Source organism: Galeopterus variegatus, unplaced genomic scaffold, assembly GCF_000696425.1.
Source record: "Galeopterus variegatus unplaced genomic scaffold, G_variegatus-3.0.2 Scaffold1738, whole genome shotgun sequence".
NCBI classification, from domain to species: Eukaryota; Metazoa; Chordata; class Mammalia; order Dermoptera; family Cynocephalidae; genus Galeopterus; species Galeopterus variegatus.
Window position 1 is genome coordinate 267,836 of NW_007727849.1, and position 14,666 is coordinate 282,501.

Sequence of the window (14,666 nt, forward strand, 5' to 3'; positions counted from 1 at the left end):
GCACAACATAATGTAAACTAAAGTCAGGACAAAATAACACCTGAGACTTCATTTGGCCAGTCGGGTAACCTGAAAGCCAAGAGAAGTGGGGCAGCTCATTGGGGGCCAGGGCATGAGTGGGCTGGGGTGGACCAGACCTCTTTCCTTTGATTTGGGTGATTACTTTATAGCATGTGTCACACCAAGATTCCCAGAAAGCAGAATATACTTATTTATCATTAGAAGCCTAATTTTTTCCCTGTGAATTTAGGACTAGAACTCAAGAGATTTGATACTCAATCTAAATGCTTATTGAACATGTATGTGTAGCATGTTCTTAACCTTTTATAGTTTATAATTCAATAAAACATAACCCCTGATAGAAATGAAAAACTCCCCTTTTATTCTAAGAAAGGAGTCTATTAATTAATTGTTTTTTTTTTTTGTCCTTTTTGAGACCGGCCGCACCGCGCTCAGCCAGTGAGTGCTGTGAGCGCACCGGTCATCCCTATATAGGATCTGAACCCGCGGCGGGAGCACTGCTGCGCTCCCAGCGCTGCACTCTCCCGAGTGCGCCACGGGCTCGGCCCGTAATAAGTTGTTGATTAATAAATAATTATACATTATTGGTCATTTACCTTGTCATTATTAGCTAATGTTTAGTTTATTAGTAGATATTTACTAATTCATTAGTAATTAATCAATTAATAATTGTTTCATTTTTGACTCAATTCTGTATGTCTATTAATTAGCATTAGTTTTATAAGGAAATTAACATTGTAGTTAGCAATGTGTTGAGCAGATCTTTTTTTTTTTTTTTTTTGTCTTTTTCCGTGTCCGGCAACGGATCGCAACCCTCAGTGTGACCCCGTACCGGACCGGGGACCGGCAACAGGATCGCAACCCTTGGTGTTGCTCCCGCGCCTAGCTCAGCCAGTGAGCGGGAACCGGTCTGTATGTGGGATCCGAACCCTCGGGCGGGAGCGCCGCCGCGCTTCCCAAGCGGCGCACTTATCCAGTGCGCCACCGGGCCGGCCCCTTGAGCAGATCTTATTTCTAGAGTTTGAAAATACAAAACAGTGTTTTGTTGAAAGCTTCGTCTTGCATAAGGCTGCTATTGGTCACCATCCTTCAACCGGGTGTTTGAGGAAATCTCCTCCCTGTCTCCCGGCTTCTTCCCTTGCCCCTGCAGTCTGTTCTTCCCCCAGCGGCCAGAGGGGTCTTGGTAAAGCATAGGTCCCACCTCGTCACTCCTCTGCCCAGAACCCACCTGCATGGTGTCTCATGCAGGGTACAAGTTCCTGCTGCTTCACTTCTCTCCAGCTCTGTCTCCTGCCACTGTCCCCACTCTGTCCCCCTTGCTTATTGTGGCTCAGTCCCACTGATCTGCTGGTCCTGCAGTGCAACAGGCTTCTCTTGTTTCCAGTGCACAGTGCATTTGCTGTGTCCTCTCTGGAGTGCTGTTTCCCTTGGGAACTGTGAACTTAGCTGTTTCAAAAATGAGCTCTTTCCCTTGCCTCCTGCCTTCCCTCCCTTGCTCAGTCTCTACTGAAATAGTTTTCCTCAGAGAGGACTTGCCTGACCATCTCGTCTACAGTCACTGCCAGCCCCTTCCTCCTGCGCATCTTCTTTGCACCGCCTGGCATGCTGCTTAGTTGGGTTCTCTGTGAGTATTCCATGCTTTTTTTCTCTTGTTTCATTGAATGTAAGCACCACGATGGCAGGGATTTTGCCTGTCTTGTTCACTGCTGTATCTTTAGAGTACCTAGAACAGCACCTGGCACACAGTAGGTGGACAGTAAAGATTTGATGAGTATTCTGACTAAATGAACAATTATGAAATGCAAACATAATGAACACTTTGGTAATCAGGAAGGTGTGTATCTGCTGTATCAATGAGAGTCTTGTAATTTAAACCTAAGCCTTTGGTTCCATAGACTTTGGAATCATAGACTCTCTTGTCAAGAACCTCATAAAACATGGATGAACTTAGAGAAAATTATGTTAAGCGAAATAAACCAGGTATAGAAAGAGAAATACCACATGTCCTCACTCATAAGTGGGAGCTAAAAAAGTTAATTACTTTTAAAAAAAAGAAAGAAAGATACCACAATCACAATAATATGTTGAACTTTCAAAAGGAGAGAACAGAACTGAGGTTACCAGAGGGGGGCAAAGGGAGGAATTGGTAAAGGGCCAGGAAAAACATTGTATAATGTTGGATATATTAATTATCCTGATTTGAACATCACATATTGCACACAGGTATTGATATTCAACTCTGTACCCCACAGATTTGTACAATCAACTATGATTCAATTTAAAAAACCCACATGGTTGATCACACTGAGTTGATGCCTTGTCAGTGGTGCCCTCTTGTGGTCAGAAGGCAGTATTTCAATAAACTGCAGCACTGAGGTATTGTCAAGCCCAACATATTTCTGGGGGCAGCAAAGCATCTCTTGCCTCATTAGTGTCTCAAGAGGATGACTGTCTTTTAGAACCTTTTACCACCACTGCCAGCCCACCCTAGGAAGTTTGGAGCAGCCTGAGAAAGTGGCAGAGTGGGTCAGGGCCAGAGGCAGTCAGACGGGTCCTGGTGCACGAAGCCCCCTCTCCTGACGGGGAGAGCAGGGTTTACAAGGCAGCAGAGGAGAGGTACTAATAGATTATGGCTAAGCCTAAAAGCAGAACCTGGTTACATACCAGGAAAGGCGCATGGATTGTGCTGGCCACAGCTTGACTTTGTCCCCCTCACTGTGGTTATAGGTTTGAAGATGGCACCATCTCGTTCCTTGATGTGATAGCACTAAAACACGGATTTGACACCCTAGAGCGCCTCACAGGTTAGTGGACCTTTTTATCTGTGTGGAATTTGCTCCTGTTGCCCGTGTCCTTGAAGGTGTGTCCTGGCATGGGTGTGATTCCAGTGAAGGAGACAGAGTCTGTGGAGGGGAGCAGTGCATCATAGCTGGACACTGAATGCAGTTACTTCTAGTTCTAAATAACTCCAGAATGGCTTCTGAGAGCCAGAGGAGGAGGCAGGACTTTTTAGATTGTTTTTTGTTTTGTCAGCTAAAAGCACATTTTAAGAGGTAGAAGTCATTTCCGGTCAGGAGATTAATAGCTTCATAGAAATGGAGGAGCCCTTCTTGGTGCCTGGACTGAGAGGCCCTATTCAGCTCTCGCCTTGCAGGATCTTCTCTACAGCCCCCCAGGGAGCTCCATGACCAGCACATTTTGCCCACAAAGGAGCTGAGGCTCAGAGAGGTTAGGTGCCTTCCAAGGCCAGGGAGCTGGTGACTGGGAGGCCAGGCCATACTAATCCCTAACCCTGGGCTCCCAAACAATGTCTCTGCCCATGGCTTTGTGTGATGCATGTCTTCCTTCCTGACCAGTGCATGGGGTGCATGGGCAGGTGGGAGCACTTGCCAAGGCCGACACACAGACACATGACATTCCCATCCCATGGGGCTCGACACAAAGGTACATGACTGGAAGAGTCTGTCTGGTGAGCCAGGCTTCTCCCGTTGTGCTGTGCTCCTGGGCAACCCTCCAGGAGCTGAGCTTCTAGAACTGGTGGCACTGCCTGTGTCGTCCATATGGGGATGGGATTGTGGTGAGCCAGGGGCACGCAGCTTTGGGGTTAACAGTCCTCTCTCATCACAGTAACGGGACCCTTCAGGTCCTCAGCCTCAGTCCAACACTGGGGCAGTCGGGATTTACCAGAAGAGAATGTCACCTTGATGGTAACATAGGGAGGTGAGTGGGCATCATCCAGGACAAAGGGAAGGGATAACAAAGACAGGCATTGAGAAATGAGCACTTTCCAAGGACAGGTATTAATAGGATCTGACAGGGCCAGGGACACCTCGGAAAGCAAAGGTGGACAATATCAGTCCACAGTATGGCAAACCCTGATTTTTCCTACTTCATTGCTCTTTTTTTAAAAAAAAATGTGGTAAAATATAAAATTTACCTTTTTAACCATTTTAAGTGTGCAACTCAGTGGCATTAAGTACTTTCACATTGTTATGCAATCATCACCACTATGCACCTCCAGAACTTTTTTATCATCCCATATTGAAACTCTAGTCATTAAACAATAACTCCCCCATTTCCTCCTCCCCCCAAGCCCCAGTAACCTCTCTTCTACTTTCTGTCTCTATGGATTGCCTATTCTAAGTACCTCAGGTAAGAGGAATAATACAATATTGTCCTTTTATTTCACTTAGCATAATGTTTTCAAGGTTCATCCATGTTGAAGCATGTATCCTTAATTGCTTTCTATAATATTGAAATGATTTAATCATTAACAAAAGCAAACAACAAAAAAATGATATAAGAAAAAAATGTACATTTTTGAGATCTGTTATCAAAGGGTCTAAATTATTTGAATGTTTAAGTAACACTATAAAACAAACAAGATGACAAGGATTCTTATGGAAAATCCCAGAGAAACAGCAATGGTAAACTGTTGTTCAGTACCAGAATTCAAAACATTTATCATAAGGGCAGCACCGTACAATATTTATGAGTATTTAAAATCACTACTATGAGGTCCAGGTTTGCCAGTTGTGACGAGTTCATTTTCTTAAAGGTGAGTGAGTGAATTTTAGGTAAAGTTCATGATTCTCTTTGCTTTTATAATTGATTTTGAGGTGGAATGGAGAATATAAAGCAGCACACCTTCACCTTGGCTCAGTACACCTACACTGCCCTGTCCTCTCTCTGCTACCCCAATGGAGCCCCCGTGGTGCGAATTTACAGTGATTCTGAGTTCAGTAGCCCCGAGGTTCAGGGTCCAGTCATCAACTTCAATGTGCTGGACGACAGTGGGAACATCATTGGCTACTCCCAGGTGGGTTTTCTTTTCTTCTTGCTACCTTTTCACAACAGAATTCCTCTCTTCTGGAACTTGGAAGCCTCAAGGAGCCCCGAAGTGTGCAGTAAAGACCTCTGTGCCCTGGAAGGAGTTGTGACAAAGCCATGCACTGTGGAAAAGGCCACATGGCCCTCACTCACAGGCTTTTTTACTCTTATTTACACACAGTTCTAACAAGCATGGCTGTTTAGTTTTTCAGCCCTCTTTACTCAGCCAGAAGTGGTGAATTTCATTTTTTTATTTTATTTTATTCTATTTTTTTGTCCTTTTTGAGACCGGCCGCACTGCGCTCAGCCAGTGAGTGCTGTGAGCACACCGGTCATCCCTATATAGGATCCAAACCCCCGGCGGGAGCACTGCTGCACTCCCAGCGCTGCACTCTCCCGAGTGCGCCACGGGCTCGGCCCAGAAGTGGTGAATTTCAAACAGGAAGAGGCCGATTTCTTCTGACAGTGGTGGAAGGGGACAGCTGACAGCTTGCCAGTGAGGGAAGACATACAAAAACAGCAGAGACAGAAAGCAGTGCGGACAGAACACCACAGCTGGGGTCAGTTCTTATACACACAGCTCGGTGGTCCCACCCATAGATCAGAGCACACTATGACGTCACACACAGTCAGCACTGTTTGTCTGCATGTTGTTTGGAACTCAGAACCCCTTCCTTTTATGGGAAGTAGAAGTGATGCCCTTAGCATCACAGAAGCCCTCATTTCTGCCTTAGTTTAAGCATGTTATGAGTTCAAAGGATTTGGTGGGTTGGTTGAAAATAGTTTCTGCAGATGTATCTTTTGAATGTATTCTTCCATGAAAAAAATGCAAACAGTGGTTTGCAGGTTGGGAGCTGCTTAGGTCCTTGCCACCATTGAGTAAGCTGGTCACTTCCTAGTCCACTAAAAAGTCCAGTGTTGTTCTGAGCACTCAGGCATGGAAGTAGGTGGTCACCAGATGAGGTGTCACAGACCAGGTACAGGGAGCCAAAGGCGCTTCCCAGAGCAGCTCTGTGAGGAGCGGACTCCCATCATCAGATAAGTTTGGAAGATGGTAAGGTCTTCCTTTGAAAGCCACATCCCCCTTCACCTTAGTTGAACCCAGAATTTCCAAACAAAATCCATTTCTCAAGAAATCTTTGTGCTCCCCTTCTGAGTAGACACAAACTTTCTAAAGAACAAACTTGGGAAATATTCTTCTGGGGGAATGTTGGTCCTCACTGGCCTTCAGGGGCAGACAGATGCTCTGCAACCACAGGTGGTGTCAAGTGTGTTGACTGTACAGAATGCCTCCCTGCCCTCTGCCCTTGGTTATCATAGCTACCCCGCAGAACCACCCCGACACCACTAAGGAGCATGCAATTTTAAATGCTTGCGGGGAGGGGATCGATGGGTGGAAAATTAGGGACAAAAGGTTTACCTTCTCAAATATGTTATCCTAGGTAATTGGTAAAATAAATTTCATTCTGGAATGTAAAATAAACTTATATTTCTGGAGGAGGTGGAGGAGAGCAACAGGTGGCTGTGAAGTGTGCTGTGGCAGGCAGGAGGGGTGGGGTGGAGAAGCCTCTAAGAGAAGGAATCACCAGGGAGAGAGGGCTGCCTGTTCAGGTGCTAGAAGAGTTCTCTGGAGCTCTCCTGCCTGAGGCTGGACACAGGGCGAGTTACTCCTTCTGTGTTGGTAGAGGAAGCTCATTGCAGAACAGATTCCATGGCTAAGGCATGGCCAGCTATGCCAGTTCGGCAATGTCCAGTTATAGTTTTCCTGAGCTAAGGGAATTTCGTGGTGTGGGAATTCCACAGGATTTTGATGGCCTTTGGAAAGGTCAGATGGTGTCATGGTTGGGCTTGGCTGTCTCTTTTTCAGGGGATGAGTAAAAGAATATAGCTTTCTCTGAAGAAGGTTTTGGTTATTGCTTTTGATGTCCTGGCCTTCTAATTTTATTCTCCCCACTGTTGGAAATTACTGTGCATGGTGGGGAAGAGTGTGTGGGGTCAGATTCTGACTGCCTCTTGCTGGCCTTGTGAGCCTGGGCAAATTAACTAAAGTTCTCCAGGACTCTACGAAATCGGGATAACTATATATCCTGCTTATATTGTTGTTATGAGGATTAAATGAGATACAACATATACATCCCTTAGCAGAGGACCTGGTACAAAGTAAGTGCTCAATAAATGTTGTGCACAAAAACTGCCGGGCTGGGGGGCCCCAGTGCACCGTGGCTGGGCTGGTTTCACACCCCTCCCTGGATGCCATGCTCATCCTGTTACAGCAACCAACCTCCCTAACCCTGCTGAGCACAAGCTGGGCCCATGTGGGCTTCCCCAGGGCTGAGGGCAAGAGGAGACTGGCTCATAAGTGGGAAATTGGGACAAAGGGTCAGTGCAGCTACACAGTGTCTTTTCCCACATCCTCTTCTGCCATGTGATCTTGATGCTCCTTCCACAGAGGCTGGGGTCGATGTCTCTTCCCTTGTATCTGGGCTGGTGACTTGCTCGTAACCAATAGAATGCCATGAAGGTGCGCTGCATGGCTTCTGAGGCTAGGTGTGAGAAGGCAATGCTGTGTTGGCTTTGTTCCCTGGGACACTTGTTTTTGGAGCCCTGAGTTACTATGGAAGTTACTAGCTTATATCCTGAGTCTGCCTTGCTGTGAGGAAGCCAAGCCACATGGAGAGGCCAAGCCCAGGCACTGTGGTTGGTGGTCCTAATTTTTGAGCCCTCCCAGCCTGGGGACCAGACACCTACATGAGTAAACGAGTCTCCAGATGATGCCAGGTCACTGCCAGTCTTGGAGTCTTCCCAGCAGAGACTCGAGACATAGCAGAGCAGAGACAAACCATCTCCTCTGTGTCCTTTGTGAATTCCTGACCCACTGTCTCCATCAAAATAAGAAAATGGTTATTGTTTTGTTCTACCAAGTTTGGGTGGCTTGTTTCACAGCAGTGGTAACTGGAACAGTGAATCCAGGGGGTGAAGGACAGCCATGGGGGCCTTCTGGTTCAGTCTGGTGGGAGTTGGGTTGGGGACTAAGGCAGGGGGGTGCTGCCCTGTGACTGTGGAGATGGAGTTGGCTGGACCCAGTGATGCTGCCACATCTCATCTGGCATAGCCAGGGAGCTCCTGAATTTCACTAGCAGGTCCCCATGCCTCTGAGCTGTTAGCCAATGGGGAAGCAACATTCTCTGAATGGTTTCTGCTCACTCTGACAGACCAGGGGAGATGACCAAAATGAAGACAGCCATGGTTTTGACAGGGGTCTATGGGAAGCACCAATAACATTTGAGGGTCCAGGCTGACTGTATGGTGACCCACTGGTGATCTGCAGAGGACGCCGTACTCCTTGTGGCTGCCTCTGGCCACCCCACCGTGACTTGCTAAGGAGAAATTTTCACAGCTTACTGAGCTAGGCAAGATGTGTTTGTTTCCCTGAATGCAGTTATGTGACTCTCCCCCATCCCAAGTTCAACCTGAGCCGCCAGGTGAAGGGCCCTCACTGGGCCCCCAGGCTCTTGGGGGAATGGAGTCCTTGACCCACAGCTGGAGGAGCTGGGGCAAACATCCCCCTGGGGTGCCAGTGAAGATGAATTACCTCCCAGAGCCTCCAGAGGGCAGGAAGGAGCCTTAGGAACTTTGGGCTGAACAGCAATTCTGTGATTAAACCCCAAGTTGGAGAAGTGAGGAAAAGCAAATTATTAGCACACAGCACTAGCCCAGTAAGGCTTGCAGTCCAGGCTGGAGCCGAGGTGATGCCTCTCTGAACAGCACCTCACGGGGTCTGCTCTGAGATTAAACTCTGTGGCAGCCAATGCCAAGGAGCTGCCCCGAGTCCCCAGCCCCACTGGAATGTTGTTCTTGTGAACCTCACTGGAAACACGTGGACTCGGAATTTTGCATGAGTTTGATATTTTCACTTTTCGCAATCATACTTCTGTAATCATCTGGATAAACTTAATGTTGAATAAGCCCATGATAGAGCATGACATTTTAGAACAAAATTCCAGGCTCGTATCACCATTTTATTGTTAGGAAAGAGAGGTCCAAATGCCAATCTAGAGCTCTCACCCAGGCAATCAGGGCAACCCTGGACATCTGTAACGCCAGTTCCATGTCATGCTGAATCCACAGGTGGACAAAATGGCCAGTCTTCACAACATCCACCTACGGACAGGCTGCTTCTGCAACACGGGAGCCTGCCAGAGGCACCTCGGGATAAGTGACGAGATGGTCAAGAAGCATCTTCAGGTTGGTGCCGGACCCTGGGGTGCAAATGCTGGTTGGCAGGACCCAGTGGTGACACCTCCAACTACACTTCTGGGTGGTCACATGTCTGGGGCGAGGCTGGCTCTGCGACTCTTTTCTCTAAGCCCACCCTGGATGCACCAAGGAAAGAGGGGTCAACAGAAATAGAAAATGCTTCAAGATATCATTTCCATGGCAGTACTTTCTGATTCATTTTTTACTATGAGGACAAAAATTTAAAGGCAGAGAAGGGTGTTAGCAAGGGATGTGTTAAAACATGCCCTTGACTACTTCAGTGGTCCTAGGGTATAGCCTCTGAGCTAGAATTCGCTTACCTCTGGGTTGGGTGTAGAGTGAATTCTTCCAACGTTCCAGGATTCTGCGTCTCCCAGAACACCCTCCCTTCCTGTCTCTCCCCTGGGCTGAGGGTTTTCACTTAAGGGTACAGCCTGTTTTGAACCATTTCATAAGGAGTTTGAGTGGCAAAGAGCCCTTGTTTGTTTTGGAATAGTTTCTAACCTGAATTTCTTTTGGTGGCCACCTAATATTGTGTATGCTAGATCCCAGCTAACCGTGAACTGGGTTTTATTTAAAAAGAGAGAGCAGAGGGAGAGGAGAGAAGGAGAGAGATAGAGGGAGCGGGAGGGTCTCAGAACACAAATAAATGCAGTTCCAGATATAACGTTTGACTGTGTGGAATGCTCATCTCCCTCTCTGAGTGACTGGCCTGGATCCAGCACTGGGAGAGAGGGAGCGGGAGGGTCTCAGAACACAAATAAATGCAGTTCCAGATATAATGTTTGACTGTGTGGAATGCTCATCTCCCTCTCTGAGTGACTGGCCTGGATCCAGCACTGGGAAGGTGTCCGGGGCAGCCCGATGCACCAGGCTGACTAGTAACCAACACCGAGCAGCCAGGCTTAGAGACCGAGATCCACCTGCCTTTTTTCCCCACCTCCTGGCCAAGCACTCAGGCTGAATTTGGCCTGCACAGTGGTCCTGGGCTGGTCATTCCTAGGGGCAGCCTCTCTGCCTCTTTGTCTTGTCAAGGAGCAGCTCTCAGGGATGCTGCCTCCCTTTCGTGCTGACAGTGGCTAACAGGAATGGCCAGCGGTGTTGCAGCCGTCTCAGTCCTGGGTAGACCATGAGGCTGTCCCCTCCATGCTTCTGAAACTTTGGTCTGTCTTTTGACCCCTCTGTGGCCAGTACTGTGCCAGGCTCTGGGTAAATGCTTTCCATGAAGTATTTCTGTTAAGCTTTTTATGAAGCTTGAGATTGGTGTGGGCCCAAATTTACAGGTGAGCAAAGTGAGGTACAGAAAGTGGACCCTGGTACGTGTGGAACTGAACTGCATCTCAGTCACACAGCACGTATTAGTGTTGCAGTTCTGTTCTCCTGGGTTAATTTTATTTATTTTTATTTCCTTCCTTCCTTTGTTTTTTTGTTCTGTCTTTTTCTTCAAGGTTAATTTTTAAATTAACAAAACTTGTTTACAAAACTGTTTTCAATTTATCCAACGGTAGTGAGCCACTCTGTTGATTTACTTCCCTTTTCTTCTAGGCTGGTCATGTCTGTGGAGACGATGTCGACCTCCTAGATGGGCATCCCACAGGGTCTGTGAGGATCTCGTTTGGATACATGTCTACGCTGGAGGATGCCCAGACCTTTCTCAGGTTCATCATAGCCACCTGCTTGGGTTCCTCAGGTGGCCACCCTGTCCCTCAGGCTGGTGCTGGGGAGGCTGAAGCCACGTCAGCAGAGGGGGAGGCTCAGGACATTCCTGCCATCATAGGGAGATGTGGTCTGTTAACTCAGGAAGATGCTCTCACAGACTCTGGGGTTTGCACTGACTTGTCCACCGCTGTGAATGCCATGGATTTGGGCCCGCCTCTGCATGAGGCCGCCAGAACCCAGCAGATGTCTTTGGAGAAAACTACGGGAGTCCTGGATGGGGACCTTGGGCCACATGTTGTAACCAACCTTTACCTCTACCCAATCAAATCCTGTGCTGCGTTTGAGGTAAGGTCTTTCACTTCAGCACAGAAACTGCTTCTCTTTGTTTACTCTGTAAAATTTTTTTTATATATAAAGTGAAGAAGAGTGCAAAGAGTGAAGAAAAGCATGCAAAAAATTGAAATCATACGTCAGAGTATTGTGGTACCCAAAGATGTTCTCATTCTGCCTTTCTTGTTGTGGTCTGATTTGAACGTGACTCTGCTTACAGAGACCCCTGAGAGGACCCTGTTTCTGAGTGGTGAACACCTAGTGATTGTTAATAATTATAGCTGTAACTTTCCCTGAATGCCTGTGCTGGCTCCATGCTGAAGCATTTCCATGCTTTGCCATTTGATCCATAAAACAACCGTATGACGTGGATAGTGACATTATTTCTGTTTTATAGATATGGAGCCAGAGGGTATTGAGGTTAAGCACTTTGACCAGGTCACCTGCTAATAAATGAACAAGGATTTGAACTCGGATCCATACCTTTATGTGACTTGTCCCACTCAGCCTTCCCTGCAGAACTGAACCGTGCTATGTCTGCAAACATGCTGGCCAGTGATCCCTGCACCTGGGGGACAGGAGTGCCTGCCTTGGCTGGTAGCCAGTGTTAATCTTCCTGGGTGTGGCCAACCCAAGGCTATCATTCTACAATCTCTGTGTGTCTCCCAAGCCCCAGGTAAAGTCCCACATTCCTGAGCCTCCAGGATGACAGGCTGTCTGGCTCCTGATCGGACATACTAAGGTCAGGGCTGTTTGTCAGCCTGCATTTCAGTATGGTCCCAGGCTTCTGTCCCATTCCTGAGCCTCCAGGATGACAGGCTGTCTGGCTCCTGATCAGACATACTAAGGTCAGGGCTGTTTGTCAGCCTGCATTTCAGTATGGTCCCAGGCTTCTGTCCTCTAGGATGAGACCATAAGCAAGCAAGTTCACCCCCACTCCTGAATGGAGGCAGGTGAGGACTCTGTGTTTCCCCAGATGGATTGTGTTCTGTCAGACAGCCACATCACATTTTACAGATGAGGACTCTGAAGCTCATGTATTAGTCCATTTCTGTTGCTTATGAGAGAATACCTGGAATGAGTTAATTTGTAAGAAAAAATTTATTGCTTACAGTTTTGGAGGCTGGGAAGTCCAAAGGTCAGGGAATGCTTACGGTAAAAGCCTTGGTGGTGGTGACAGTGATGCAAGGTTCTCACATGGCAAAATGGTGGAGCAAAGAGAGGGAGACTCTCACGTGCTCTCCTTTTAAAGCCCTCAGAACCATGCCCATGACCACCATTATTAATCCATTTACTAGGGCACAGTCCTCACAATCTAATCACCTCTTCAAGGCCCCACCTTTCAAATACTATAATAGGATTTCCAACCCTCAACAGGTACAGTGGGGATTAAGCTTCAGTACATGGACTTTGGGGAACACAAAAAGAGGGATCAGGGTATGTGAGGAGGCCCTGAGGCGAGGAAGAGCCTGGTCCCTTGAAGGAAGTGAAAGAAAGCTGTGTGGCTGGAGGCAGGGAGCGGTGAGGAGGGTGGGGTTATGAGAAGTGGTAGGCAGGGGCTGGATCACTCAGGATCGTGTAGTTTGGTGATTTTATTCTATGTGGAATGGGGAGTTATTGAAGGGTTTCTAACAAGGGAGTTATCTGATCTGGTGTTTGTTTTAGAAAGAGTATACTGGCTGCTGCATGGACACTGGATTGTGGGAGGGCGAGGGGGGAAGCAGGGAGACCCTTTAGGGGACATCACGGTGGTGCAGGCGAGAGTCCATAGGGGGTTGTTTTAAAGCAGGGATTGACAAGGGCCAGACACTGAACATTTTAGACTTCGTGGCCCATATGGTCTCTAATTGCAACCACTCAGTGCTGCTGTTGGAGCACAAAAGCAGCTACGAACAATACAAAAACAAATGAGGACGCCTGTATTCCAATAAAACTATGAAAAAGTGGCAGGGGGCTGGATGTGTTCCGTGGGCTGTAATTTGCCCACCTTGGACTGAGATGATGGCAGTGGAGGTGGCGAGAAACAGAAAAAGCCAAGAAACACTTTGCAGTGGAATGGATAGGCGTGGGGTGGGCGGGTGAGGAAGGAGCGTGGGAGGGCTTGAGCTACAGGGTGGTGGCGCTGAAGAGCTGGGGAGCAACAAGCCTGAGCGGGCATCAGGAGGCCAGTGTTGCCCACAGAAATCGGAGGGCCTGTGAATCTGTTGAGTAGGCAGGGTGGGTCTGCTATTGAGTAAAGCTGGGAATCATCAGCATTTGGAGCACTTTGGGGAATGGATCATAGGAGAGACCGATGTCTCCAGCATCTTCTGGCAACTGGGCCACAGGGCTGGAGACCAGGGATGCCAGCCTGTCAGCAGCTCCTCCTAGTAGCCAGGGACTGGCCATTCTGGAAATACATGCAGGGGCATGATTGGGGCCTGGGTCATGTTCTGAGGCCCATGATCCTTGGCTCACAATCTTTGGCCCACTCATGGGCACCAGAAGCATTTAACACTTGCAGTCCAGTCCTAACGGCCTCCATCAGACCAGGAGAGGAGAACTGTGGACATCATTTGAGGCAGGGGCTTCTCTGTTGTGGGTCCAGGAGGGGCCCAGGATTAGAGTTGCAGCCTTAGTACTGGTCACAGATGTCCTTGCAATGCATGCCTTGCTACCCTTGCCAGTAAAGATGCAAAAAAAGTGACATTATTTACTGAAGTCACAACTTAGAAAAACTAAAGTTTAACATTATTATTATTATTTTTTTTTCCCTTTTTGTCTTTTTTCGTGACCGGTAACAGGATCGCAANGCGGGAGCGCCGCCACACTCCCAAGCACCGCACTCTACTGAGTGCGCCACCGGGCCGGCCCCAAGTTTAACATTATTTTGAAATGACTTTTAATGTGAGTAAAGGCAGATATAGTACACAGAGTTCCCATGTACCTTTCACTTGGATTCTCTGCTTATTGATTTTTCTGAATCATTTGAGAATAAGTTGCAAAATGATGCTTCATTACCCCTTAATACTCTGGTGTACATACTCCAAGTACAAGAACACTCTCTGACACAACCCCGGTACAACCATCAAAATTAGGAATTTCCATTGACCCAATATTGCATCTAATGCACAAGCTGCATTCAGCCATTCCAATTCTCCCTATTGTCCTAGTGCTATCTGCATCCAATATCATGTGCTGCATATAGTTGCCATGTTTCTTTAGTTTCCTTCAATCTGGAACAGTTCCTCAGTCTTACCTTGTCTTTCATGTCTTTGATATATTTGGAGGTAACTAAAGAATGAAAGAGATTCAGTTAATTTATATTTTTAGTATTTAAATAAACTTTAAATTTTAGAATAGTCTTAGATTTACAGAAAAGTTGCAAAGATAGTGCAGAGAGTCTTCCCATAACCAGCACCCAGTTTGCCCTAATATTAGCACCTTACATTACTATGGTGTATTGATCACAACTAATGAAGCAACATTGACACATTATTATTAACTAAACTTCATACTTTATTCAGATCTTATTAGTTTTCCCCTAATGTCCTTTTTCTGTTCCAGGATCCCATCCAGAATGTCATATT

General features: G+C 47.2%; 1 protein-coding gene across 1 annotated transcript in view; it reads left to right on the forward strand.

Moving 5' to 3' along the window:
* MOCOS (molybdenum cofactor sulfurase) overlaps positions 1-14,666 on the forward strand; it is a 49,926-nt gene that overhangs the window by 12,100 nt on the left and 23,160 nt on the right. The window contains exons 5-8 of the mRNA XM_008578673.1: positions 2,749-2,825; positions 4,641-4,840; positions 8,980-9,096; positions 10,654-11,112. Coding sequence (XP_008576895.1) covers positions 2,749-2,825; positions 4,641-4,840; positions 8,980-9,096; positions 10,654-11,112 — 853 coding nt within the window. The remainder of the gene's footprint in view (positions 1-2,748; positions 2,826-4,640; positions 4,841-8,979; positions 9,097-10,653; positions 11,113-14,666) is intronic.